Raw genomic sequence first — 26,836 nt, forward strand, 5'->3', positions numbered from 1 at the left:
AAGAATTGCAAAGAAGCCGAGAGGTACTGGAAAAAGAAATCTGCTGTGAGATTACACTTCAGCTTTTTCCTATCTTGTACGATAAATTTCTGTCAGTAAAAAAAAGCCAAGAAGAAAGATTTTCTTGGCATATGACAGTATATCCCAGCTGAAGAATGGAATTTCTATGATCAAGTACCACAGGAATAGTAGATTTGCATGTCTGTCTGGCAAAATCCATTGACTGATAACAGAGAATGTGATGCTGATTGTACATGTTTAGTCTAATTGCAACAGGAATAGTATTAAATTTTTCTGTATCTTCTGCTACTGCTTGTGCAGATTTGTATTGCAATTAGCATTGTGTGTTTCACCCCATGCTGTTGGACTTTTTCAAAATAAGAAAGACAGACAAACCAGTGTTTCAGCACACAACACTGTAACTGTACACATTCAAGAGATAACATAAATAATTGTGTAATAACTGTTACAAAAATATGCAAAATGGCACTTCACTTCATTTGCACTGCCTGCATCATGCACGCCCAAACCAGTAAGTTGAAAATTGGTAAGCAAAAAGGTAAGCATTAAACACCCAGAACCCAGCATACTTTAGTTTTATCAGTAGCTAAATCCCATTTCGCAATCATTGCTCACTGGAACACACATCATTTGTTCAACAAAATGTAAACAAAAACAGTTATTAAATGTTTTGTAAATGAAACTGTTAGTGTGTGTATACAGTATATAGCTAACTCTGCTGCTCAGTCTGCAATTGTCTAACTCTAGTTTCAAAATGAAAGTAACTCTTAATGCAATGTTAACTTAAAATGTGATTGTAGCTGACTTCATAAACCACATATGAAAGAGAAACAAAACCACAAATCTCCACAGCATGCGGCGATAGTGTTGAAAGTGATGTGTTGTAGCTCATCGGACTGAAACATCAAAATATATCACTCGTTTCCCCAGTACGGAGAGAAGTATTACTCTCCTTCCATCATTAAAAACAATTTTGATATGTTAGGTATATTTTGTATGCAGCAATTTATGGCCTAAACCCCAGCAAATGTAAGGTGGTCAGTGAGTACATTTTTCACTGCAGACTTTTCAAAATAAGTCTGGTGGTTCACATATTTGCGAAGTATCACAATAACTATGGACAATAATGAAAATAAAAAGCAATTCACTATCAAGTTGTCAGACTATAAGATGTGGAAAAACTGGCGTCTTTTACGGGGTACTTTCCTCAAAATTGAATGAGAAAGACTGCATAGCAGAGAAAAAGTGCAAATCCTAAACAGTGGTTTTTAATTTTTTAGTTATAAGTTAAAAGCTCACTGAGAAACTATCTACAGAGACAAATGTAACTTTTCTCTATCTTCACAAAACAATTTCTTGGGTATATTGGATGAAAATTCGATCTCACAGCTTTACTTCTGATGGTACCTCATTTTTTGTGGACGTAAAGCTGTGAGAGTGAGTTGTGAGTAGTGCTTGGAAAGGCAAAGGTTCCAGGTTCGAGTCACAGCCCTGCACACAGTTTTAGTATGCCAGGATGTTTCAATTCAATACAGTTTTTAGGCAGGTATTATTAGCAACCATCACAAGGAAAATGTATTCTTCTGGGATGCTTTAATGGATTAACATTAGAATTCCCACAAAACAGATTGCCTCTTATGCTAGAAGATGTACACTGGCAGTATGACAGATAATGTGGTTGTTTCATGTTGGAACACCAGTCAATACCATATTACTGCTCACAAAGAACTCAACAAAAATCTTCTCAGAAGATGGTCAGAAGAAGGTCTAATTTTGTGGCCCACCTGATCACTGAATTTCATGTATAAGGATTCAGAGTCAACAGAACCACTTGAGCAACATGTGCATGCTGGAAGCATTCCATTTATTTCTGTCCCTGTCTCACTTCCCCTTTAAGCCTTTATTCTAAGCAACCTTCTGGCATCTTTCATAATTACAGTCTTCCCATATTTCCACCCTCTTCCGCCTGTGACACCACTGTTTGGCCTGTACTATCGGTAACATTATTACATCGGAGGTTTGATATACCTTTAAACTTATAATTCTGAACTAGATAAAGAGTTGAAAAACTTAGCAAGAAATCAGAACTACAACTTTTACTATATTGAAAAGATGACTTATGTTTTAAAAATACAAAAAGAGGGAAGGGGAGAAAAACTCATGGAAACTAACATAGCAGTTATGTTTGCTGTAATTCTTTTTCTTTTTTGATTATTACAGAAAATGTGTTGAGCAAAATAGAAGATAAAAGAGGAAATCCACAAATACTGCCACTAATAATGCTTGGACTGGATGTTGTTTGACTTGCATGACAGTTGCCCTCATTCACATTTCCTACTGGCTTCACCAACCCAATCCAGAAAAATGTTGAGACATATCCAAAACCACCAAGTTCCTCCATGATTCATATAATTCCTAAACTTACCGCTATTTCTCTAGATACTGCACAATAAACAGGATACATGATTTATTCCTGTGTTACCTGATTACTACAGTATGTAATGAAATACTCCAGATATCCCAAGCCAAATTATATCATTGGTTTAGAGGTGGAAAGTCCTGGTCATTGAAACTAAATATTTCGAGGTGCTGTATATAATATCTTTCTTTTCCCCCAGAATTTGACTGTAATCTGCATTGAGTAATGGCACCATAGTCAGAAATTAATGTTCTTGCTAACTGAAATGTGAGTTAAAAGGTGCAATGTAATTCATATCTAAGTGAGAGTTAAACAGGCAGCACATTACAATGCAGCAATTTATGACTAGTAATGCCTGAGAGACATGAATCATGAAAGGCAAGCCTATGTGATTGTTTAATACTTCCACATTCTGCTTTTTAACAGAAGTTTGAGGATTACAGCTTGTGTTTAAATGATTTCATGCATTTTCATTTTAAAGTTATAACCATATGTAGAATGAAAATTGTTATTGATCTTTGGAAACTGATTCCTTTTTTCAGAAACTTATAAATGAACTGATTTTTTCTCTGATATAAATAACTTGCTGTACACAAGTAACTACTACTGCATTCCAATACATGCAAGGAAGAGATTACTATAATTTCCTGAATATAAACTGAAGGATGTAATAACAAAACATAACAAAGCTCTGAACTCTTACTCTACAATAAACAATTCCTTTCTCAAAAATTCATAAATTTTACTATAGTACCTCTCAGTGTGCATCAATATCACTGAAAGGTACAACATTTTCTTAAATTCATAAAGTACATGCTACACCGATAAAATGAATAACATAAACAATATAAATAATCAGTTAAGTGAAGTCCTTGAAAATCAAGCAAAACTAAATTGAAATTGAAAGATGAGGCATATTCCTCAAGCTCTGATGACTGATATCTACTATACATAAAAAAAATTGAAACAGCACACAAGTTTCTAGTTACTTACATTCCAACAACATTTACTTTCACCAAAACAAAATAAATGAGTACTGCTACAACAGAGCCCTCAGAGCTTTACCAAATGATTCGTAATTTTATATTGTAATCTCATTTATCTGTTCCTGCCCAGAATACATGAGCGGTTGTGGGGATGGGGATTATTTGTCTGCTGTTTGTTCTGATGTTTTTCATATCTTTAAAAGCTGATTCACCTAACAAAGCCATAAAAAAATATAATTACCACTTAAACTGCTAGAATGCTTTGAAATGGGTGCTTTGTAATTGTGAAAAGATTTTCTTCTGTAAGACATGTGCTACAACACACTGATTTTAGAGTTAATAAACAGAAAAGATATCCCTGCTTTCAGCCCTATTACGTAAAGGGCAGTAGAATGACATTTGTAGCTCATGTGTCACAAATTCATTGACCAATACCGTGATATATGCAGAACTGCATTTCCAGTGTGGAAAAATCTACTAGTTTTCCACCCATGCAAATGGCATCAATGGCAATTTGATTACAGTATTTTTGACTTGTTTATCCACCCAAATTTTGTTTCCATCTCCAAGTTAAAATAAAGGGTGAAAATTCAACTGCAGCAAGACTTATGCCCAATTCTGTACAAGCATCATGCACTTGAAACTCAATGCAGTTTTCACTTTTCAGCTGTTATTAAATCAGTCAGCTACTTCATGAGCCCTTGGTGTTCAATGAAATGAGTTATTTATTTTTTATTTTTTTTTTATTTTAAGATCAGAGGCACTACCTGAGGCTTAGTCAATTGTGGAATGTTTCTATCCTTCTAACTTATTTTTCTTCCTCTTATTGTTACTGTCTTAAACTTCTGCTTGTTGTGCCCTCTTTCACGCATCTGTGTTAAATTTCTTGATTTCATCACTGTTGTCTCCATAGTTTTATGGTGAACCTAGTGATCGTTTACTGATGAGATGATGCTGCTTTATTAATTTTGGTATTTGATCATCTCTCATTCTTTAGACAATAAGGTGTACTCTGTAATTTTCACAGTGATTATCGTCAATGTTACCATAATATGGCATATGACATTTCTAAATAACGCTCATTGTTATTTTCAGGAAATTACCTGATGTGTTCTCCACTATTTCATGTTTCATTTGAACAAACATTCTCTTTTTTGCTTCATGAGTGCACAGACATCTTTCCCTTTAATCCCATTCTCTTGTAACAAACAATCAAAGTTGTTGTGTTCTATTCTGAACACACCCACTAGTACCTAAGGAATGAAGTTATCCAGTCTATCACTACATCCATTTGTCTTATCCCAACAAAAACACACAGAATTTCATAAACAAATTTCCTGTAGGACTGTTATGAAGAAATTTTCAAATACTCTGTTGCTTGGGCTTTATTAAAGTCTCAAAGCTCATGAACCACTCAAAACATTTTCTAGAATACAAGATAACAGAATGACGTGCAATGTGATTTATTGCCACCACAAACAGCATGCAAACACCAACATTCCTTGATGTAAAACACATAGTTTTGCACTTACTTTCTCCAATGGGGAATGCTGTTTCACCAAACAAACAAAAAATAAAAGAAAAATGTTAGTCAGTTTCTAAGGGTACTTTTACTATTCTATAATTTGTAAACATATAAAAACTCACAAACTGTCATGCCCTCTTTGTTAATTAAACACTACACTGATAGGAATTCCACACAAACAGTTAGATACAATGTATAATGTAAACTACAGCTAACTGTGATAAGTGATGTGTGTTTATTTGAGACCCATGCCCATTAATACAAACACACCATTTTTCCTCCCTCATACATGCTTGTATTAATTTGACCACTTTGCCATGGTCAGCTTCTCCCCATTTCGCACTTAAATTTAAAGCAGGTGTACATCTGATGTAAAATCTTAAATATTAAAGTGCACAGTGTTATAAGGAAGTGATAGGACCTTTAATGAAAATCTATGTAACATAAATATCATTAAAATACATGTATGAAACTAACCCCATGACTCATAAATAATGAATCAAATAACAAACAATGGAAGTCCAGTTGAGAACATCAAAAGTATTATGAAATTGATACATTGAAAGATGAGTAACAGACATGTACAATGAAAAGACTGTTATGCATTTACCTTTTGGCCAAAGCCTACTTATAAAAGAAAACACTCACAATCATTCAAGCAAAGGCACCTCAAGCACACTCAGGTGTTGTGGAGGTGTGGTGTTCCATCACCACACCTACCTCCATAACATCCTGGTCCATCCCTATGCCACTCCTAACCTCGGCCCTTTGACAAAGGGATCATATATCTGTGGAAAACCCAGATGCAAGGCCTGTCCACTCCATCCAGCCAGCACTTCCTATTCTAGTCCTGTCACAGGCTTATCTTACCCCACCAGAGGCTGGGCCCCTGGTGAAAGCAGCCATGTCATATACCAGCTCTGCCGCAATCATTGCACAGCCATCCACATGGATGAATAGCTATTGCCAAACTGTGGCCAAGAAAAAAGTGGATAACACTATGACACAAAATGCACCTTAAAATAACATGCTTGGTTTCAATGGCTGCTTTACAATCTGAGCCATCTGTGTTCTCCCTTCCACACAAGCTTTTCTGAACTGTGCAGAAGGGAGTTATAGGACACATTCTCCACTCCCAAAACCATCCCGGCTTCAACCAACGGTAACTTATTGTTCATACAACCTCTATCCAACACTTTTTGCCCCCTCTATCCTAAACCACCTCCCAATTCAAGTCCTCTCACTGGTACTGTGCACCACTCTTTTCACTCTTTTCCCCTTCTCTGCCCCTCTCCTTTTCTGCTCTCAAGCCTCCCACCCCCACAGCCTCCCGATGCTGTGCCTGGCAGCTCTGTCCTTCTGCAATCTAGCCCTGCACAGTCTGCCAGATAGTGCTCTCCCCCCCTCATACCATTTCCTACTATTCCTTCTCCTTTCGCCCCACCCATGACTGTGCTTTTGTTCAATGCAACTGTTGCATTCTGACCATAGTGGTGGGAGATAGTGCTGATATACGTGTGTGTGAAGTGCATTTGCTTGGGTGGATGTATGTGTGAGGTGCACTTGCTTGGGTGGATGTGTGTGTGTTTTCTTTCCTGAAGAAACTTTGGCTGAAAGCCAAGTGTGTAACAGTCTTTCATTGCAGCTGTTTGCAACTCAATAGCTCATCTTTAACAGTGAGTTACAACCTATCCTTTTCAGAATGTTGTCAATCAAATAATAAAAATTTCAAAAACGCAGTAAATTTTTTGCTCAAATTTCAAACAGAATTCTAATTTCAACATTTTCTGTCATAATACATGTTCTCTCCAAAATATTTTCATTTTGTAAAAAACAGTCATTTTAAATTATTTACTGCAGATATCAGATAAGCAACATACGAGCCTAGTAACAACAGATGCCAAATTTTGACAATAAAACAATTTAGTTGCTGAAATACATGAGCACTGTGTTTCACACCTGAGGTCTACTTCATTAGACAGTGCAAGAACACAACAGATATGCCAACAAATACTAGAGGGAGACAGAATAAGTAATTATCCATCACAGAGAACCTAACTCTCAGAATTTCAACAGTCCATGTTCCAAGAGGGATTAAGTGCCATGCTACTTCCTCAAACATACATTTCATATAATGACCACAATGGTACAATTACTAAAATTCGTGCTTTACAGAGAGGTATCAAGATTCTTTTACCAGTGTCCCATGGGACTGAAAAAGGAAAATTGATTTTGGTGCACTATGTAGTGCATGCTACACATCATTATAGCCCAAAGCATATACACATAGGTATTTGTAAGTATAATCAAGTCTGTGCACTGAAGTACTCAGAACTCAGTTCTTCATCACTGAATCGCAGAAGTAATGTATATTTAAATCTTCAACACTATCATTCAGTACTCTGCAGAAGTGCAATTTGGCTGGCTGGCAGTTCTATTGTGGAGAAAAACGTTCAAAAACAGCAGTGTACCATATGTCACTGCGAGATCATCACCATGCCATCCAAGTCATAATATCACACACTGGTTGCTCTGCAGTATAATATGTTGACACACGAAATATTTTCCAAGTTGTGAGGCTTACACATTACCTAAAATCTCTTAATCTTGTAATTTCATCCATTCACATATCCCTGCAATATACCTTCTGTATGCACAATTCTGTAGAAACAACAGTTTCTTTGTAAGTTTCTTTCAAAGAGAGTTAATGAGATGCTTTGGAACATGAAACAGTGCACATATTCAAACATTCACTGCAAAATGATTAGTACCAAATACACAGTTCTGAAAGTCACAAAAGAATTTTACAAATTTCTGCTATAAAGTAAATTTAACAACACTTATATAAAATACGTTAATAACATAAAGTATTGTACAATGAAATACATTAATCTATTGGGCCTTTGTGTCAAAGCACTTATTCATTCCTGAGAAGACAGAGAAGAAGAAAGTGCATAACTTTCATCAACAAAATAACTCTGCAGCCTTCTGTAAAGATGGAGGGAAAGAAGTTAAAACTGTACGGGTATGGCAGAAAAACATTTTAACCTATTTCTTATTGTTCCTAGACTTGTCTTGCAGATACAGTACACTAGGTCCTGACTTATGGCAAAATTATGAATAACAGTTCAATCCTTACAAGAAATATCTCACATACATAGAGCAATCTGTGATGGCTATTGCATTTGCAAGGATTTAATATTCTGACACAAATACCTTTTCATTACTGTTGCAACTAAATTTCAAAATAAAAATATGATCAACATAAGTATATATTTTTATTTAAAGCAAAATATGGCCACAGCTCAGCTGTACAGTTTATAAATCTAAACACTGAATATTTTTATGGCAAGGAAAACACAATTATATGAATCTCTAGTCAATGAAATACCTTTCACGCCACATCGCTGCTGATAATGGAATTGGTCCAAGGCAAGCCAAAGAATCATCAAGTCTGTTTAAAATGATGCTGCACAAGATGAAGGGAAAAAAAATCATGTGGTATTAAAACTGCCTGATATTTGAGTAAGTCTGTGAGTGGCATGCTTCCAGGCAACAGGCAGGTGCAGAACAAAAATTATACGATTTGCAAACATGATGCAGTTGCTTAAAATCTTTCCAAGTAACTCTATTGGTTGAGCATGCTTGACACATCCATATTGTAAATACAGTAATTCCAAAATCATAGTTTGTGTATTAATTTAAAGGATAAATTTATAACAGAACCGCACAAAAATAACTTGGTGTGATAAGTAAATTACAATACACTTCATGCTTTTGTTAAAGAGGTCTTTGTTTGCATTTCAGGCTCACACTGCAACATACAGTGTCCAATAACAGTTACTTAGCAATGTTTAGAAATATGTACAACTGAGTCATGGCATTCAGTAAACAGTAACACTTATTATCCTTGCAATTACAGTACACAAGAAGTAGTTTTACAGCAAGACATGTTTACTTGACATGCATGACAGGGTGTGAGTCACACACACCAATGTTAGTTGGTAAAAACAGAAAATTAAATAGAGCACAATAAATATTTGACAATTATAATTTACATATTATTGTAGATTTATATTAATACAATGATCTTATTTTCTTTAAGGATATCATATGATGGAACAATGATTTCCTGTAAGTTTAAGCTGATAAACAGTGGATTTCACTATTAAAGAGTTTGAGGAAGTGTGTTCATAAAAAATTGATTATTTTTCCAGATGACTTCCAAGTTAAGAATATACTAAAATAAGTTACAAAAGTTCATAATACTAACTTCTCTGTGTAGTCACACAGAAAAAAAAATCATCAAATATACCTCATACAAAATAAGGTCTATCACACACACACACACACACACACACACACACACACACACACACACACATATATATATATATACAGACACAAGTGGTGGGCTGGTTTGAGCACTGTAATCCTTATGAGTATACTGAAAAAAATTTCTCGGGCTTCCATCCATGTCCAGTGGTTGATATCTTATGACTATAGATTGATCAAATTCAATAAACATTTATGTTCGGCAATTAATAATCTCTCTTCTAAGAGTATAATGATGGGATTCCCACAAGACTTTATTTGTGGACCAGACTATAACAATTACACATAATGAGAGAAGCAACAGATATGATAACAGCAGCAGATAATATTTCAATTGTGATGTCTGGAGAACCTCTTCATGCTACATACATAAGTGATAACGCTTCAATTACTGCTTTTGATGAACAGTGAAAGAACTTTAAACTGAATGAGAAACACAAACATCCCTTTAAAAGGAGGGGAAAAATAGATGGCAAGTTGATATGAAATAAAGTAGCCAAAGTAAGAATTAAAATTAAAAGAATAAAATGTATTATATGGAACTACCATACAGACTACTTAGCACCTCACTGCATTTACAAGCAATATAACAAATTCTGTTCTGTCACAAACAGCAAAGGAATGGTAATGGACAGCATCTTGAAAAGCGGTTATAAGATGTACATCAACAAAAATAAAACAAGAGTAATGGAATGTAGTCAGGTTAAATCAGGGGATGCTGAGGGAATTAGTTTTTGAATTGAGAGTATTGAAAGTAATAGTTGTGTTTTGGTATTTGGGTAGCAAAATAATGAATGACAGCTGAAGAACAGACAATAAAAAATATAGACTGGCATAATAAAACAAGCATTTCTGAAGAAGAAGAGTATGTTAACATTAAACATAAATTTAAGTGTGAAAAGTCTTTTCTGGAGGTATTTATCTGAAGTGTTGTCTCAATGTGGTGTCATAGAAGAATGTTGAAGGTTCGATGGGTAAACTGAGTAAGAGTAAATAATGACGGTGTACTGAATAGCACTGGAGAGAAAAGAAATGCATGATGCAACCGGCCTAAAAGAAGAGATTGGTTAATAGAACACATCCTGTTGAATCAAGGAAATGTCAGTTTTGAAATGTACATAACTATAGCAGGTTAAGTAGTAGGGAGAAACCAAGGTCTGAATATACAGGGTGTTTCAAAAATGACCGGTATATTTGAAACGGCAATAAAAACTAAACGAGCAGCGATAGAAATACACCGTTTGGTGCAATATGCTTGGGACAACAGTACATTTTCAGGCAGACAAACTTTCGAAATTACAGTAGTTACAATTGTCAACAACAGATGGCGCTGCGGTCTGGGAAACTCTATAGTATGATATTTTCCACATATCCACCATGCGTAGCAATAATATGGCATAGTCTCTGAATGAAATTACCCGAAACCTTTGACAACGTGTCTGGCGGAATGGCTTCACATGCAGATGAGATGTACTGCTTCAGCTGTTCAATTGTTTCTGGATTCTGGCGGTACACCTGGTCTTTCAAGTGTCCCCACAGAAAGAGGTCACAGGGGTTCATGTCTGGCGGATAGGGAGGCCAATCCACGCCGCCTCCTGTATGTTTCGGATAGCCCAAAGCAATCACACGATCATCGAAATATTCATTCAGGAAATTAAAGACGTCGGCCGTGCGATGTGGCCGGGCACCATCTTGCATAAACCACGAGGTATTCGCAGTGTCGTCTAAGGCAGCTTGTACCGCCACAAATTCACGAAGAATGTCCAGATAGCGTATTGCAGTAATCGTTTCGGATCTGAAAAATGGGCCAATGATTCCTTTGGAAGAAATGGCGGCCCAGACCAGTACTTTTCGAGGATGCAGGGACGATGGGACTGCAACATGGGGCTTTTCGGTTCCCCATATGCGCCAGTTCTGTTTATTGACGAAGCCGTCCAGGTAAAAATAAGCTTCGTCAGTAAACCAAATGCTGCCCACATGCATATCGCCGTCATCAATCCTGTGCACTATATCGTTAGCGAATGTCTCTCGTGCAGCAATGGTAGCGGTGCTGAGGGGTTGCCGCATTTGAATTTTGTATCGATAGAGGTGTAAACTCTGGCGCATGAGACGATACGTGGACGTTGGCGTCATTTGGACCGCAGTTTTAACACGGCGAACGGAAACCCGAGGCCGCTGTTGCACGTTGCCCTCTGTGGTTGCCGTACGCGGTCGCCCTACCTTTCCAGCACGTTCATCCGTCACGTTCCCAGTCCGTTGAAATTTTTCAAACAGATCCTTTATTGTATTGCTTTTCAGTCCTTTGGTTACATTAAACCTCCGTTGAAAACTTCGTCTTGTTGCAACAACACTGTGTTCTAGGTGGTGGAATTCCAACACCAGAAAAATCCTCTGTTCTAAGGAATAAACCAAGTTGTCCACAGCACACTTGCACGTTGTGAACAGCACACGCTTACAGCAGAAAGACGACGTACAGAATGGCGCACCCACAGACTGCGTTGTCTTCTATATCTTTCACATCACTTGCAGCGCCATCTGTTGTTGAAAATTGTAACTACTGTAATTTCGAAAGTTTGTCCGCCTGAAAATGTACTGTTGTCCCAAGCATATTGCAACAAACGGTGTATTTCTATCGCTGCTCGTTTAGTTTTTATTGCCGTTTCAAATATACCGGTCATTTTTTAAACACCCTGTAGTAAGCAGGTTGAAATGAATGTAGGCTGCAGCAGTTACGCTGAGATGAAGAGATTTGCACTAGATGGACTGGCAGAAAAAGCTGCATCAAACCATTCTATGGACTGAAGGCTACAAAACCACAAGAAATTCTCATACATGATAGTAAGCATCTTAAGAAAACCTCTCAAAAATTTCATACATGATGGTAAGAACCCCTTAAAAAATTTTAAGTTATTCAATCAGTTGTGGGGTGTTATGTTATGAGTGGTTCACAGGTATCCCCTAATGGAGCCAGAACAATGTATAAAAATTGAGCAGTGAAACAACCTTCAATGACTGACACATATCTTGGGAATATTTTCTAGAATATGCTGTGGTCATTCTGATCATGTTCACTATATCTGGAAACAAAAAGTCAGGAAACAGTAAAGGATACGAAAAAAGATAACCATAATTAATTCACTCATTCACTCAATATGTTCCACAGGTACAACTAAGAAGGATAATCTTTATGGGTGAGGAGCTAGTCAAGATATAATTCAACAAAATACACTGTACTAACAACTAACTATCCTTGTACTTCCTTAGGACTATCTGTCATTATATCAGCTAAATTAAAAAGAAAACTGTCATTTTAAAAAAGCTGCCGCTTCCTCAGCAATGTTCAATATCTACTGTTTACCTTCTTTTGGTATCTTAATATTTACTTCATTACATTGGTATTTTTCAAATGAAATAGTTACTTACATCTAGACTGACCAGCATGAAAAGCACAACACTTCAATTTCTGCATTTTTTTATTTTAAGTTTTAGCTGCTATTATAGTGAATAGTGTTTTATTCATCTCATAAAATACAATTTCTAATCATATGATTAGTGTACAGGAGACACATAAAAAAATGGATGACATAACTTAGGCCTAATTGGTACAAAGAATTTTAGTATTAATATAAACTTTTATTTTTCTTCCCTCCCTTTTGTGAAGGACAGCTACATTTACAAACAAGACTATATGTAAATTTATACTGCTCAAATGTTCAGTTCATCCTTCATGAACACCTGAATAGTGTAGTAGCAGCATTTGACAAGTATATCATATAGCTTTGTTTTCAGTATCTCTAGGTTCATACTCAGAACATTCTTTCCTTTTAGCTTGTTATGAATTTTCATTGCCATATACTGAGGAGACTGCGCATATACCAGGTGATCAAAAAGTCAGCGTAAATTTGAAAACTTAATAAACCACAGAATAATGTAGATAGAGAGGTAAAAATTGACACACATGCTTGGAATGACATGGGGTTTTATTAGAACCAAAAAATAAACAAAGTTCACAAAATGTCCGACAGATGGCGCTGGACAGCAAAACGTCAGTGACTGCTACCGTGACGGGTGAGAGGTACACCGATATGTTACAGAATCACATCATCCCCAGCGTGGCTGATAAACACCTGCTGGAACGTACGATGTTTATGCAGGATGGCGCTCCACCCCATATTGCTAGACTTGTAAAAGATCTCTTGCGCGAGCTGTTTGGTGATGATCGTGTGCTCAGCCGCCACTTTCGTCATGCTTGGCCTCCCAGGTCCCCAGACCTCAGTCTGTGCGATTATTGGCTTTGGGGTTACCTGAAGTCGCAAGTGTATCGTGATCGACCGAAATCTCTAGGGATGCTGAAAGACAACATCCGACGCCAATGCCTCACCATACCTCCGGACATGCTTTACAGTGCTGTTCACAACATTATTCCTTGACTACAGTTATTGTTGAGGAATGATGGTGACATATTGAGCATTTCCTGTAAAGAACATCATCTTTGCTTTGTCTTACTTTGTTATGCTAATTATTGCTATTCTGATCAGATGAAGTGACATCTGTCGGACATTTTTTGAACCTTTGTATTTTTTTGGTTCTAATAAAACCCCATGTCATTCCAAGCATGTGTGTCAATTTGTGCCTCTCTATCTACATTATTCCGTGATTTATTCAGTTTTCAAATTTATATTGACTTTTTGATCACCCGGTAGGTTTAAGCGATGAGTGGGAAGCATAAAATTGTCTTTGTTTCTCGTGTTATATGTGTGATTGAAACAATTTTTCTCAAATAACTATAAATTGCTGTGTAGAAAGATGATAATATCATAGATGTATAAGGAGGGAACTGTTAATAACTGTTGTTTTTCAAATAGTGGGTGACATGATGTCCTTGGATGGGCAGTACACATTTTCCTTATTATTCTTTTCTGTAACTTTAGTATGCGCAATATATTGCTTGAATGATGATACTAATCTATTATTTTATAATAAAATGTTGTTGTATGGTCCCAAATAACTTTCTAACAGTGAAAAATAGACAATCATAAACAAATTAAGTCAGAGATGCAGAAGTAATACAAGTGGACTCACACTTCACATAAATTTTGTGGAAACTCATGAAGGTAATGCCCCTCTTTTGGTTTCCTACACTTCACTTCACATACCTCTCTTTGCAGCTTCAAAAGTATGCATTACTTCCTCTTGCACCAACAAAGGCATCCAATATTACAGGCAAGCTCCAGGTTAAGGCTGTAATGTCCTTTTTCAGGAGTGCCTCCTACAGGTCTTGCGGCATTCTGAATAGTGCTGACATGCACTTCTCCCCAGATGGTACTGTATATGCTCAACAGGATTAAAATCAGGGCTCAGAGTTGGCCAGGCCATAGCATGAACCTCCATTTCACCCAAGCACTCTTGCACAATTCTTGCAATATATGGACAGGCACTGTCGTGCATTAGTGTAACAACAAGACAGAACAATAAAGTGAAAAGCACAACATGCTCCAAAAGTTTTTTCTCCGCATACAGATATGCTGTAAGGCTCCCTTCCTCCCTGGATGAGAGCATGCAGTGAGAACACATATCCCCAGGCCTTCTACAAGAGTCTCTTTACTGTCAGGTGATTTCAGGCCAATTTATGACTCATCGGTGAACAACACTTTCTCCCATTTTTATATTCTCCAGCAACAATATTCCCTTGCAAAATGTAGTTGAGCTGTGTGATACTCTCTTCTGAGTTCTGGGCTGGTAACAGATCTTCTAGACTGAAGATTGGCATTTTCCAGCCTTCTTTGGATTGTTCCCTCACTAACATTGACCTCCTGAACTTGGTGGTGTTGATTTTGCTCTTCAGTAGTGATGGTGTGAAGAAGCTGTAAGTTGTAAGTGGTCACCTCTTGCCGATGTAGTTCTTCTGGAGGCATATACTGGTTTCCTTGCATAGTCCCCAATTTCCCTGTACTTTCTTATGGTTCTGGAAATTGTGGAAGGTGTAGTTCACTACATTTTTGCAATGTAATGCATGCTGCAATCAAATTCCACCAAAGCAACAGCTTTTGCAACATCTTCAGGGCTAATGGATGTTTACTCCAGAAAGCTGATTACAATAATCACAGAAAAATCACACAAACATATGTGATTGAAATGCGTACAACAGAACACACAACAATAAGTGCTAAAAGTGCGAGAAAACATTACTGCCTCACATCCAGTGACGTGTTTTACAGGTTGTGGGACTCCCCACTCCATCAAGACAAATATTTTAGAATTTCATCACCAGAATAAAGATTGTAGTCCCAGACTGCTGTTGGGAGCAGTACAACAGAGGATGTGGACTGATAGAATTTAGAAAATTTAGTTTTCATATGGCTATTCAGTAGTCACTCTATGCTGTATGATTGATACGAATAAACACAAGGTGTCTTTTCTGAATGACTACAGATTTGCTACATATAATCAATAAGAACGGATATTATAAATTAGTAATAAAATAGATGCATCTTCCCTGTTAGATGACACAATGAATAATGATACAATGAATGATGAAATTAAACATGTGGACTGGATGAATGATCCTAAAAAAGCACTTAAATAACTCAAAATGAAATTTTTAACATTACAGTCTGAATTCTGTGAACACAATCTTTATACAATTGTTTTACATAAAACATAGTTTTTTAGAAACGGGCATTACGCAAGGGGGAAAAAATTAAGGCTAATGCAGTAAACAATCAGCACTTCATTGTTTGCTCGAAATGAAATGCCAGTAACATAACAATAACATACCTCATCCAAAACCATAGGATAAAGAGCTACACTCTGATCAAACAGATAATTACACATCACTTATTATGTGTTGCGTCTTTCCTGCCAGTCAGTGTATAAATACAGAAAGCAGTTTACAATACACAACTGTTAGTCATACAGCTCTACAATGAAAACTTCAGCTTCCCATATACCTAACACAAATGTTCAGTCCTTGAATATAAATAATCAGATAAAGAGCAGGAGTGGCTAAAGGAAGTGTGTTTTTCTTTTGAATTGGTAGGGCTTTCTGTTTTGTTAAATGGGAGCATGTTGGATACATTTGCACCAGAGTACATAACTCCACTCTGAACTGTAGACAAAGAGGCACTTTACATGAAAATGAGGTCTTTCTTGCTTGTCTAAAACTACTTACTAAGAGTCTAGGTGAATTTCTGTCTTCCACAATGATGCCTGTTCAGCTATCATTTGAGCTGTATCTTTTAAGGCTGAGTTTGGTCTCTTGATTATTACATTTATATCACCAACAAAAAGTTTTTGAACTACCCTTTAAAATCATTGGGTGATATTTTTGTACATTAAGAACAAGAGTGGATAAGAACCAATGTTATGTTGCTCCATTCTGATGTCAGCTTCATTTCTGTGACACAGTGTGTAACACTCTACTTTGTGTCCAAAGGAAAGTTTGTCTCGCCTCATTCACATAAGAAGATACCTCTCATTTTCAGGAGTGGGCATCCTTTAAAACCTGCCCAACCTATTCCTATTTCTTCCTTGAGGAAAGAACTAAAAGTTCTGAAAGTTAGGACAGTGTTATGTACTTTTATGTAGGTCTAACTGCAGTACTAAATATTTAACTCCTGCAGACAAGAAGTGTTCAGTATTTTATAGCTCTCTGCTTTCTGTTACGAAGGAAAGACTCCATCCAAGCATGAAGACTGTCATAATACATGAGTTTGCCAAGTAGAATTTTATGATTACATGAAGAGGATGGTGCATGTTTTGTTTAAAAACTTTTTTTGGTAAGATCACAATATCTTTGTCATTATAATGTTAACATCCTTAAGGAAATGTTACTCACTGTCATATTTACAGTACATGTATGTTAAACATAGCACAAACAGCATTGTTGTGTATGACAGGGGTACAGTCATCATTCTCAACCACACTATCAAAGTGAAATAGCAGCCAGACTAACTGGTACTGCCTGTGTGGCATTTCCTTACGGATTTCAAAACTGTGATGACAAGGAGTCTTAGTTATTCCCTTGATTTAGACACTGCATGCTTTTATTCTGATTTGAAGATGACTATTTAAGTGGTTCTCTAGATTATAATCTTGGTGAAATACAGGTTTCTAATACAATCTTCAACCATCAAGTAGAATTTTCTTGTCCACTCATTCAGACTCTGTCACATCCATATAATATACCACTAATAGTGTAATTTTTCTAGTTTAGGTCTGCCAAGACTTAATTTGTTGGGTGTTGTATCGCTTTCTCTGTACAAGAAGATTTATGAAGGCCACATTAAGACACAGGTAACAATATCTGCTCAGATAAATGAGACAGAATAGTGTCAGAGGTCACTTCCTCAAAAAATTTTTGAGAAACTGGACAGAATGAAATGGTTATGTAATTGTAGCTGCTTTGCTTATCTCAAATTTTACAGGTGGTGTTACTACATTGTATTTAAATCTTCCACAAAATATGCCCTGAGTCATAGACTAATACAAAGGTAATTTAGGGGTAGTCCCATCAAGTCAGCAAACGATCTTAATATCCTGTTAGAAATACCACCAAAGCCAGCAGTATTACTATTTTCTAGTGATCTGATGAACCAGTGTCTGAAAAAGCAGTCTGTTTGTATTTAGTCGCTTATTAGTGGTGCAATGTTTGTTGTCACTGTAAGTAATAATTAAATCTGATGTCATTTGCTTTCAGTACATTGTCACTTCTTCCACAGCTATTTTCTGGGGACTATACTACATTTGCATTGTTATTTTTGTTTGTTTCTTGCTTAATAATAGAGGGAAGACTTTAAAAGGTTACAACACAACAAAAAAAGGTAAAGACTGCATACAGTGCCTTTGAAACAATATGAAAATGGCTGGAAGATGTATAAAAAGAATGTCAAACAAAGCTTTCGGCCAAACAGGCCTTCATCCGAATTGCACAAAACACACACACACACACACACACACACACACACACACACACACACACACACACACAAATGCTAATGCAACTAACACAAACATGAGCACAGTCTCTGGTCGTGTGGTGTGAGTGTGAGTGTGAGAGTGTGTGTGTGTGTGTGTGTGTGTGTGTGTGTGTGTGTGTGTGTGTGTGTGTGTTGCCAATTCTGATGATGGCCTGTTTGCCACAAGCTTTGTCTTTTGTTGTGCATGTCTGCGTCTTTGTGGTACCTATGTGCGTAATAAGTGGGACTGTAGCATACTCCTTGATTCTTCAGGTAATACTGCCTCCTGACACGTGATGTAGTCAGCCAAAAGCAAGATCACTCTTAAGTAGCACGAACACACAAATAAGAAAGGTTGATGGTTTAAATTACTATACATAGTGTTGGTACAAGAAAAACACGAGGTTTCACATATAATCATAGTCTCGAAGATTAATAAGCTGCAAGAGAAGCTAAGCTTCCACATATAATGTTGATCTTTTTAGCATGTGTTTATGATATATCACACAAATGTGCCAGTAAAATTTTTAATAATGACGTAAGTGTCTGATCTTCTGGGCTCAAAATTCTTCTAGATGGTCATCCTCAAAGAGTTGATTTTTAATTGAGAGTCAAACGCTCTGTGATTTAAGAAATTCATTGTACATTCTTGCATATAGTTCATCTTGTGTAAAAGGAAATTTACTTTGAAAGTAATGCTTTTCAAACCACCATCCGCAATGTTTTCCCGTGACCTGTTAGAAACTGATTTGTTTCAGCAGTTGCCAGAGAGTGCCAGATAATAGGCGCCACTGCTCTTGCGCAGCTACGATGACACAGGAAGCCCATATGTTCGTATGTGTAAAACATTAAAAGATCTTGCACTATGTCACAAAAGAAACAAGACATCAGAGGGCACTTCAAGTTCATTGGAATTTCGTGAAACATACTAAAATGAATAATTTGGTTTAAAGTGCACATTCATATGTCCAGATTTGGATGTAAATTTTTTTGAGTACCAGTATTGTATTATCTCATGTTTGGTTCTTTATTATGGCATAATGCCATGCGAGCTAGAAGATGGAAAACATGCACTTGAAATGCAGCGAACAGTTGAAACTAGGCAACAGTGTGAAATTAAACACTTCGTTTCAAATAAATGGACTGCCTCAGCACAAAAGATTAATAAAAGCCAAATCTCTTTAGCTAAGTGACAAAAATAGCTTCATTGTTCTGCAAGGTGATTAATGCTTGATTGTCAGAAAGGTGGAAATAAAACCTGAAAATAATAAAATATTTAGCCTTCCATAATTATGCGAACGAACATATTTTAATTCATTTGATACCTCCTGGCCCGCAACTGCTCAAATGAATCTAATGTCAACAGCTGTCACATCACGCTCATCAGAGGCAATTTGTCATTATGAATCATTGCACAGTCTTTCTAAAGCCTTTGACACACTTTGCTGTTGGCAGACGCTTGTATGAGCACTCTGTTTTGTTGTTGTATATGGCGGATTTCCTTGGTGACTTAAGTTTTATTTTCGTTTTTTCTTCCTCTTGTTAATGTTTTGTTGCTGCAATATTATCCTGCAGATGCGGGATACAGTAATATCCTTTGTTGGAGTATTGGTTCTTACCAGTCAGAATCACAAAAATTTAACTGAAAGCTAAAACAATGAAACATTCCCAGAATTCTAAAAAGTTCCCAGGTTTTTCCCAGTTTTCTCCCGGATGAAAAAATTCCCGGGTTTTTCCTGGATCTCTCAGTTGTCCCGCGTCATATACACCCTGTTTATGTACCTCCTCAAAACTTGCACAAAATCAATTTTAGTACCTAAGAGTGTGTGTCAGCTTCTGTGAGATCCATCTACATATACACACACCATACAGATGTTTATCTTTGGACCAACAAGAATAATGGTCAAAGCAATCAAAATATAAGTTTATAAGTTGGTGGACTTCCCCAACGGGAATCAGTTACAATAAAGGCTTTTTGGGTGTAGAGCTGTGTCGTGTTGTAAGAAAGCTATCGCTGAATAGATAAAACGTGTTTTGGCTATGGTTACTCCATTCGTTGTCTGGAGATACTTCACTACAACTGTGGCTGAAATATTGGTTTAATCCAATCAGTGACAATTATTTTACAATATGATGTGGTTCTAAAGCCAGAAAAATTTTCTGTTAAAAGAAACATAAAGTATGTCCATAGAGATGGAAAGCTATTCAGTATGTGGTGTTATCTGTTTAGCTGCTGTACTAATTAGTGCTACTTCGAAAACCAGCTTATGCTAACAAAAGGCAGTTAATTCTTGGTTTACTGGGTATGAAGAGGCCGGGAGTGGGATGGAGGGAGGCAGTGACTTTTTTCTGTGCTAACCTAATGCCTAATAACAATCGTCCACACATGTAAACAATTATTTGTCTGAAAAATGAGAAAGCAAAAAATAAATGTTTACTGACTTTGAGACTCTGATTAATTATATTTAACTTCTACGATGCTATCAGGCAGATCATTGCTTCATATACACACAGCTACGTTGACTGGCTTTCTGTTTTTAACAATAAAATGAAGTGGGATGACGGAGAAAAATGTAGAACAGAGACAAAATTGATACATATTTCTAAAAAATGACAATTTGCTCTTCATTTTGCACTCACAATTCAGGTTTTAAAATAAAATTCATGTAATCCAAGCTATATAGAAATAAAAGGTGGCGCAAAAAGAAAGCATGAATTTGACTTGTGTAGTATCATTGGTGAGAGTGGAATGGTGGGATAGGGGAGCTAATGTTTTGTAGGTTAGAGCACCCAGTTTCAGTAGCAATGGCACAGTGGATCGAGCATCGTTGTGTTTTTGCTGTTGAACATTACTTCAAAAGTAATGACTCTGTATCACAGTTCAGAGGCTTTTCTGTACACACTTCAATGTTCCACAAAATGGTTCGATATATGTTCACAATACAATATTGTGTTGGGTTGCCCCTTTTCGCACAACTGATTAAGTCATGAAGCAGATGTCGGCTGGTTGTACTCGCACAGTGTGAACACAGGACGATGTCGATACAAAAAGGGTATATGTTCTTCTAAGTCCTCAGCACTCCACATAGCAGCGTGATCCAACTCTGGGCTTGTCTCGTCACTCGCTGCAGTACATCCTGAAGGATGAGCTGCATTTTCATACTTACAAAATTATAATAGTGCCGAAGATTCATGATTGTAATTATGATGAACAGAGACAGTTTTGTGAGAGAATGACTGATGTTCTTGCTGCTGATGATGTTGTGTTGATGATGAACAATGAAGAACACTTTCACTTAGACAGTTATGTAAATAAACAAAACAGTTGCTACTGATCAGCAGACAATCCACAAGAACAGCATCAAAAACCACTGCAGACTGCAAAAGGGACAGTGTGGTGAAACCAGGAATCGTTGAGCCTTATTTTTTTTTTTTTTTTTTTTTAAGAAAGCACTGTTAGCGCAACAGTAAATGCTACACATTATATTTCAATGCTACGCAGTCTCATGTGGCTGCAACTGGAGACTATAGGGATGAATGTGGCAGATGTGATTCCAACAAGATGGAGCCACAGCTCACATGGCTAATGATTCCATGGTAGTTGTTCAAGAAGTGTTTCCCCAGTACGTGATTTCAAGTTTTGGCGATTCTCACTGGCCAGCATGCTTGCCAGGTTTGTTGGTTTGTGACTTCTTGTTATGGAGTTACCTAAAAAGTAAAGTGTACTGCAACCAACTTCATACACTCAGTGACCTGAAAGTTGCAATATGTCGAGAAATTGCTGCTGTTTCACATGACATGTTATCGAAAGTGATGGCAAATTTTGAAGGAAGACTTTTAATGTGTATTCACGAAGAAGGCTGCTTTCTGCCTGACGTTCTCTTTAATATGTGAAATAGTGACAATTTATATATTGGATACATTACCAATTGTAGTGATGTGAGTAAATTTTGTATGTGATCAAAACAGACACAATTATACTAGTTTGAAATCCACACATTCTTCTTGCACCGCCCTTTACAAGTAAATATTTTGGAAGGATGTGAGAGTTCAAAGATCCAAATGTCAACTATATCTCTGTAAATGCTACAAGAATGTATTTACTATGTAGTCCAAAAACAAAATAGGTGTTCTTTCTTTACTATTTACACTTAAGACCACTCAATATTAGTATAAAAAAGAATTGTCTCTTATGATCCAAAACCAAATAACAAATTACCTGACAAATTATTTATGCAGTGATACAACTAGTGAACATCCATCATGTCACAATCAGTAAGAATTGACAAATGTAAAGTACACTGAGCTACTCTATTCTTTATCTAGAAAGAAAAATTTAACTCAAAAATAAAAAAGGACAATTCAAAATAGTTACTTATTATTGAATAAATCACAGGGGCTTCATGTTAAGAATACACAACAATAAACAGTACCACGACTAACATATTTTGTTCTCTGACTGAGTAAACAAGTTGCTTCTACAATTACAATAATTTCTTATTTTATTTGACATGGTTTAAAACAATGTTACAAAAGCCAAGAAATATACAGAAATGAATACATAAGAACACAAATTCAGGAACAATTCTACAGGAAAGTCTGTGTGAATGTTCTTCAGAATATGCATAAGTTACAGACCAAAAATTGTGTGTTAAATTTTGAGATGGAAAGGTCTTTTAGGAAGATTTCAATTCTGCCATCTTCCACTTGCCCAGTATACATCACATCACATTGTTCTCTTATTATATGCTCACCTGTGATGTTCTCTGTTTCTCATTTTCTCCCACTTCTTATCTTTCCCCATCTGATTATTGTCAAAACTCTTCCTCCTCACTGGCACTTCTTTACTAACACTCACACAAGTTATCTGGGCTAGATGACCTTCCACAAGTTAGTTCAGTATCTTATCTGCTCTGCCAAAAAGTGTTTACATTTCAAAATCCCACTTGTTGTTCACCTCTTCTAAGTGTGAGCTATGTATTGCTTTCATTATACTAGTTAAGTGACATATGACTGCAGAGAAATAAGGCAGTTGTCTCCTTTTGAACTGATGAAACTGCTAATTAGTCGTACCTTCGATATATTGATACACTTAAGAAAACTAAAACTAGACAATAACTAATTATGCAATAAAGAGAATGAGCTGCTGCTTCAGCATATAAAGATTGCTTTAAGTTTGGCTTCTAAGTTTTTAATGAAAGAAAAATATCACATAAGAGCACTGCATGGAATGAAAGGTTTCCACACTGGTTATAACTAGTTCAGTTCATTTATGTCTATAAGAAATGTCTGACTGTGCACAATCATTGATGTACTGAATTCAAATTTTGGAGCTGCAATGCTCATACTATTTTGAGAAATGTCTTAGATGTAAGTAAGTTTTGCTACTTATATGCCCAGTATCTGGCACTACTTCCATCTTAATGTAAAGTTACTAAAAAGTGCAAAGCAATAAAAATCAATATCAGCCAATAAGAGCTGTCAATTCACTTTTAGTCAAAATGAACTAGTATAGACAATTCACATCAAACACAATGGTTTTTTCACTTCACATTATACAAAAGCTTTCACAATATTTGATAACTATAGTGATTGAGGAAAAAAAAGTGAAGCATCAAGAAGGGTAGAAGAAAACAAAACTTCACGTGTTGAGAGGGTAGGTATTGTTAGTTCAGTGATTATGCTATTGAATCAAATTTACAAAGAACTTGGCAGTATTAGCCTAGTTACCAGTATTGCATTGCACTCACTCTGGCCTGGGTGCATCCACTGTTTCAGTTGCGAAGTGTATTATAAATCCATTGTATTCTCTCCAGGGTCAAGCTGGCCCACAACTGTTGTACCTGATCCTTAACTTCCGGGATGGAGTTGAAGTCAGAGTGGGTCCCACCCATACTCTATTGAGGGCAGATCTAGGAATCTTGCTGGCCACATGAGTACCTCAACATCACACAGATAGTTCATAAAGACTAGTACCTTGAGTGGATGATCATTGTACTGTTACAAATGGCATCACAGTACTGTCATGTGAGGGGTAACATGTGTGGGTTCAGGATGTCTGTGACCTACTGATGTGTAAGCAGAGTTCACTTACTCACTGCCAGCTGTCACCTGAAGTCATACCCAATACCTTCCCACACCATGATGTCAGGGGCAACACTACTGTGTCTCTCCTAAACATTGGAAGACTGAGATATCTCTCCATTTTGCTGTCATACTTGCCCACAATGGTCATCCGAGTAGCACAGAACCACAATTCGTTGAGCCGGCCAAAATGGCCGTGCGGTTCTAGGCGCTGCAGTCTGGAACCACGAGACCGCTACGGTCGCAGGTTCGAATCCTGCCTTGGGCATGGATGTGTGTGATGTCCTTGGGTTAGTTAGGTTTAACTAGTTCTAAGTTCTAGGGGACTAATGACCTCAGCAGTTGAGTCCCATAGTGCTCAGAGCCATTTGAACCACAATTCGTTGCAGGACACACTGCAACACCATTCATCAGCAGTCCATGATGCCGAACCATAACATTATTTCAAATGTAGCCATTTGTGTTGTGTTGTTAATAGCAGCCTATGCCTCGGACAGTAATGACTGCTAGTCTCCAAACAATGGAGTGGGATGACCCTGACTGTCAAAGGGAGTCCATTACTTGTTCTTGGATGGGAGCTGCAGATGTGCTTTGTGCACAATATGGCAATCTCCCCATGTAGAGGTCAGACATGGCCAACTGGAACCTTAACATTGAGTATGCCTGTCCTCACATTCCCATGCTGTCCATCAGGCCACTGCCACATCCAAATGCCTTCCAAACCTAGTTACTGCAAGACTCGACCAGCTGGCCAAATGGAGACCCATAATGAGGCCCCATTCAAATTCTGTCACATGCTGATAAAGCTGTCTCACATGACTATGTAGCATCTCTGTGTTCTTTAAAATGACTCTCAACATCTGATTGTGTTCACACCTCTGCTATACTCTATCAGACTTGATAACAACACTGAACACGAACAACACTAATACACTCTGGTGCCCATCCTACCTCTCTCACAGATATGCAATTCTAATTATTTAGATACTCACTGATGATGTCTAGGTGAAATATGACTCGTGAGATGAATTTGCCATTGTTTCCAAGACAAGGAAGCAAATGTGTGATATGGACAGAACAAGAAGAAGACTCTCTGTCATTTTTAAAATTCTGTAATGATTTTCATAAATAGAAAAAATATGTCTCAAGATCCACATACAATAAAAATTTTAGTTCTGTGAGTTAACAACTTTTCAAGCAAGATGTTATACATGTTAAAAAATGGCTGTTATCGGACAGCAAACAAAGAAAAGAAAACCAAATATGTTCCATTGTTAGAAAACACATGGTCACACTCATGACAACATTAAAAATTAGTGTAGCCTATCATGCAGTCACTTTCTGAATTAGAACATGGAACATTAATTGTATGAAGTAATACACAAAAAAGGAGCCACATGAGATGTACCCATAAAATAATGGCATTCTCTGAATATAGTCATTACAGGTTACTGTTTCACTGCTTCTTCATTAAACAAACTGGTACACCAATAGACTGTTTCTCCAAATGATGTCTTGCAGAACTGAGTAATATAAGAAATACCATATATCAGCAGTTGGTATGCAATTGTATAAAACATATAACCACAGAGAATATTTGAGCTTCAGCACTTTACGGAGACAAACTGAAAACTAGCAATTGGAGAAATCAGAAAAAACATCAAATCTCAAATAACACAATCCAATTTCTTTTTAGGTCACAGTACTATATTTATTTCAAAATTGGCTGAATAACCACTGGGTAGCTGTCACCCCAAACACAAAAGAACAGAGAGAAAGAGAGAGAGAGAGTGCAACAAATGGAATTCTCTTACTGACAGCAATGAGTACTACTAGAAATATGATTCCTGTTGATACAATGTGAGTTTAATAGTGTAAATATAAAAATATTTGTTGACTGGAGGATCCAATCAAGAAATATATTTATTTCCCCCTTCATGATGCCCGAAATGACTGAATTTCATTACGAACAATAAGCATTAAGAACTATGACATTCAAGTATCATATTAAGTGTTATTTGCAGTTGTGATTTTCAAGAACACACTACATAACATTGTGTAACACTGATGTAAACAAGTACTTGTTCTGTCAGATGAGAAATCTGCAACATGAAAAATTTTAATAGTATGCAGTACAGATGCGGATATGTATATTGAATGGTATTGAATAACCAGTACATGGTGGATACAAGTGAACATCCAAAAGGACAGATAATTCTGAAAATTTGAAACAGTGGTAAGCATTACACAATTTCTTTTTATACTTAAAGAATTCCAATCATAACAACCAGCAACTGTACAAAAAGCCTCAAATGAAAACAATGAGCTAACACTAGAGCTAACACTACATGTAAATGACTAATAATCACTTAATCCATTAAGCCACAAGGCTTAAAGTTGAAAACCATGTACACTTAAGGAAAAACATGGAGGAAAACGTAAAAACATCACAAACAGTGACATAATACACTACTGGCAATCAACTGAATAAGAATTAAAGAAGAAATTG

The 26,836-nt window shown here is 36.7% G+C and overlaps 1 protein-coding gene across 1 annotated transcript in view; it reads right to left on the bottom strand.

The window, feature by feature from the left end:
• Positions 1-26,836, bottom strand: part of LOC124784057 (ankyrin-3-like) — a 291,446-nt gene that overhangs the window by 64,738 nt on the left and 199,872 nt on the right. Inside the window, exon 20 of the mRNA XM_047254070.1 lies at positions 4,959-4,976. Within this exon, the coding sequence (XP_047110026.1) occupies positions 4,959-4,976 (18 nt within the window). The remainder of the gene's footprint in view (positions 1-4,958; positions 4,977-26,836) is intronic.

This window comes from Schistocerca piceifrons, chromosome 1, assembly GCF_021461385.2.
Source record: "Schistocerca piceifrons isolate TAMUIC-IGC-003096 chromosome 1, iqSchPice1.1, whole genome shotgun sequence".
Taxonomy (NCBI): Eukaryota; Metazoa; Arthropoda; class Insecta; order Orthoptera; family Acrididae; genus Schistocerca; species Schistocerca piceifrons.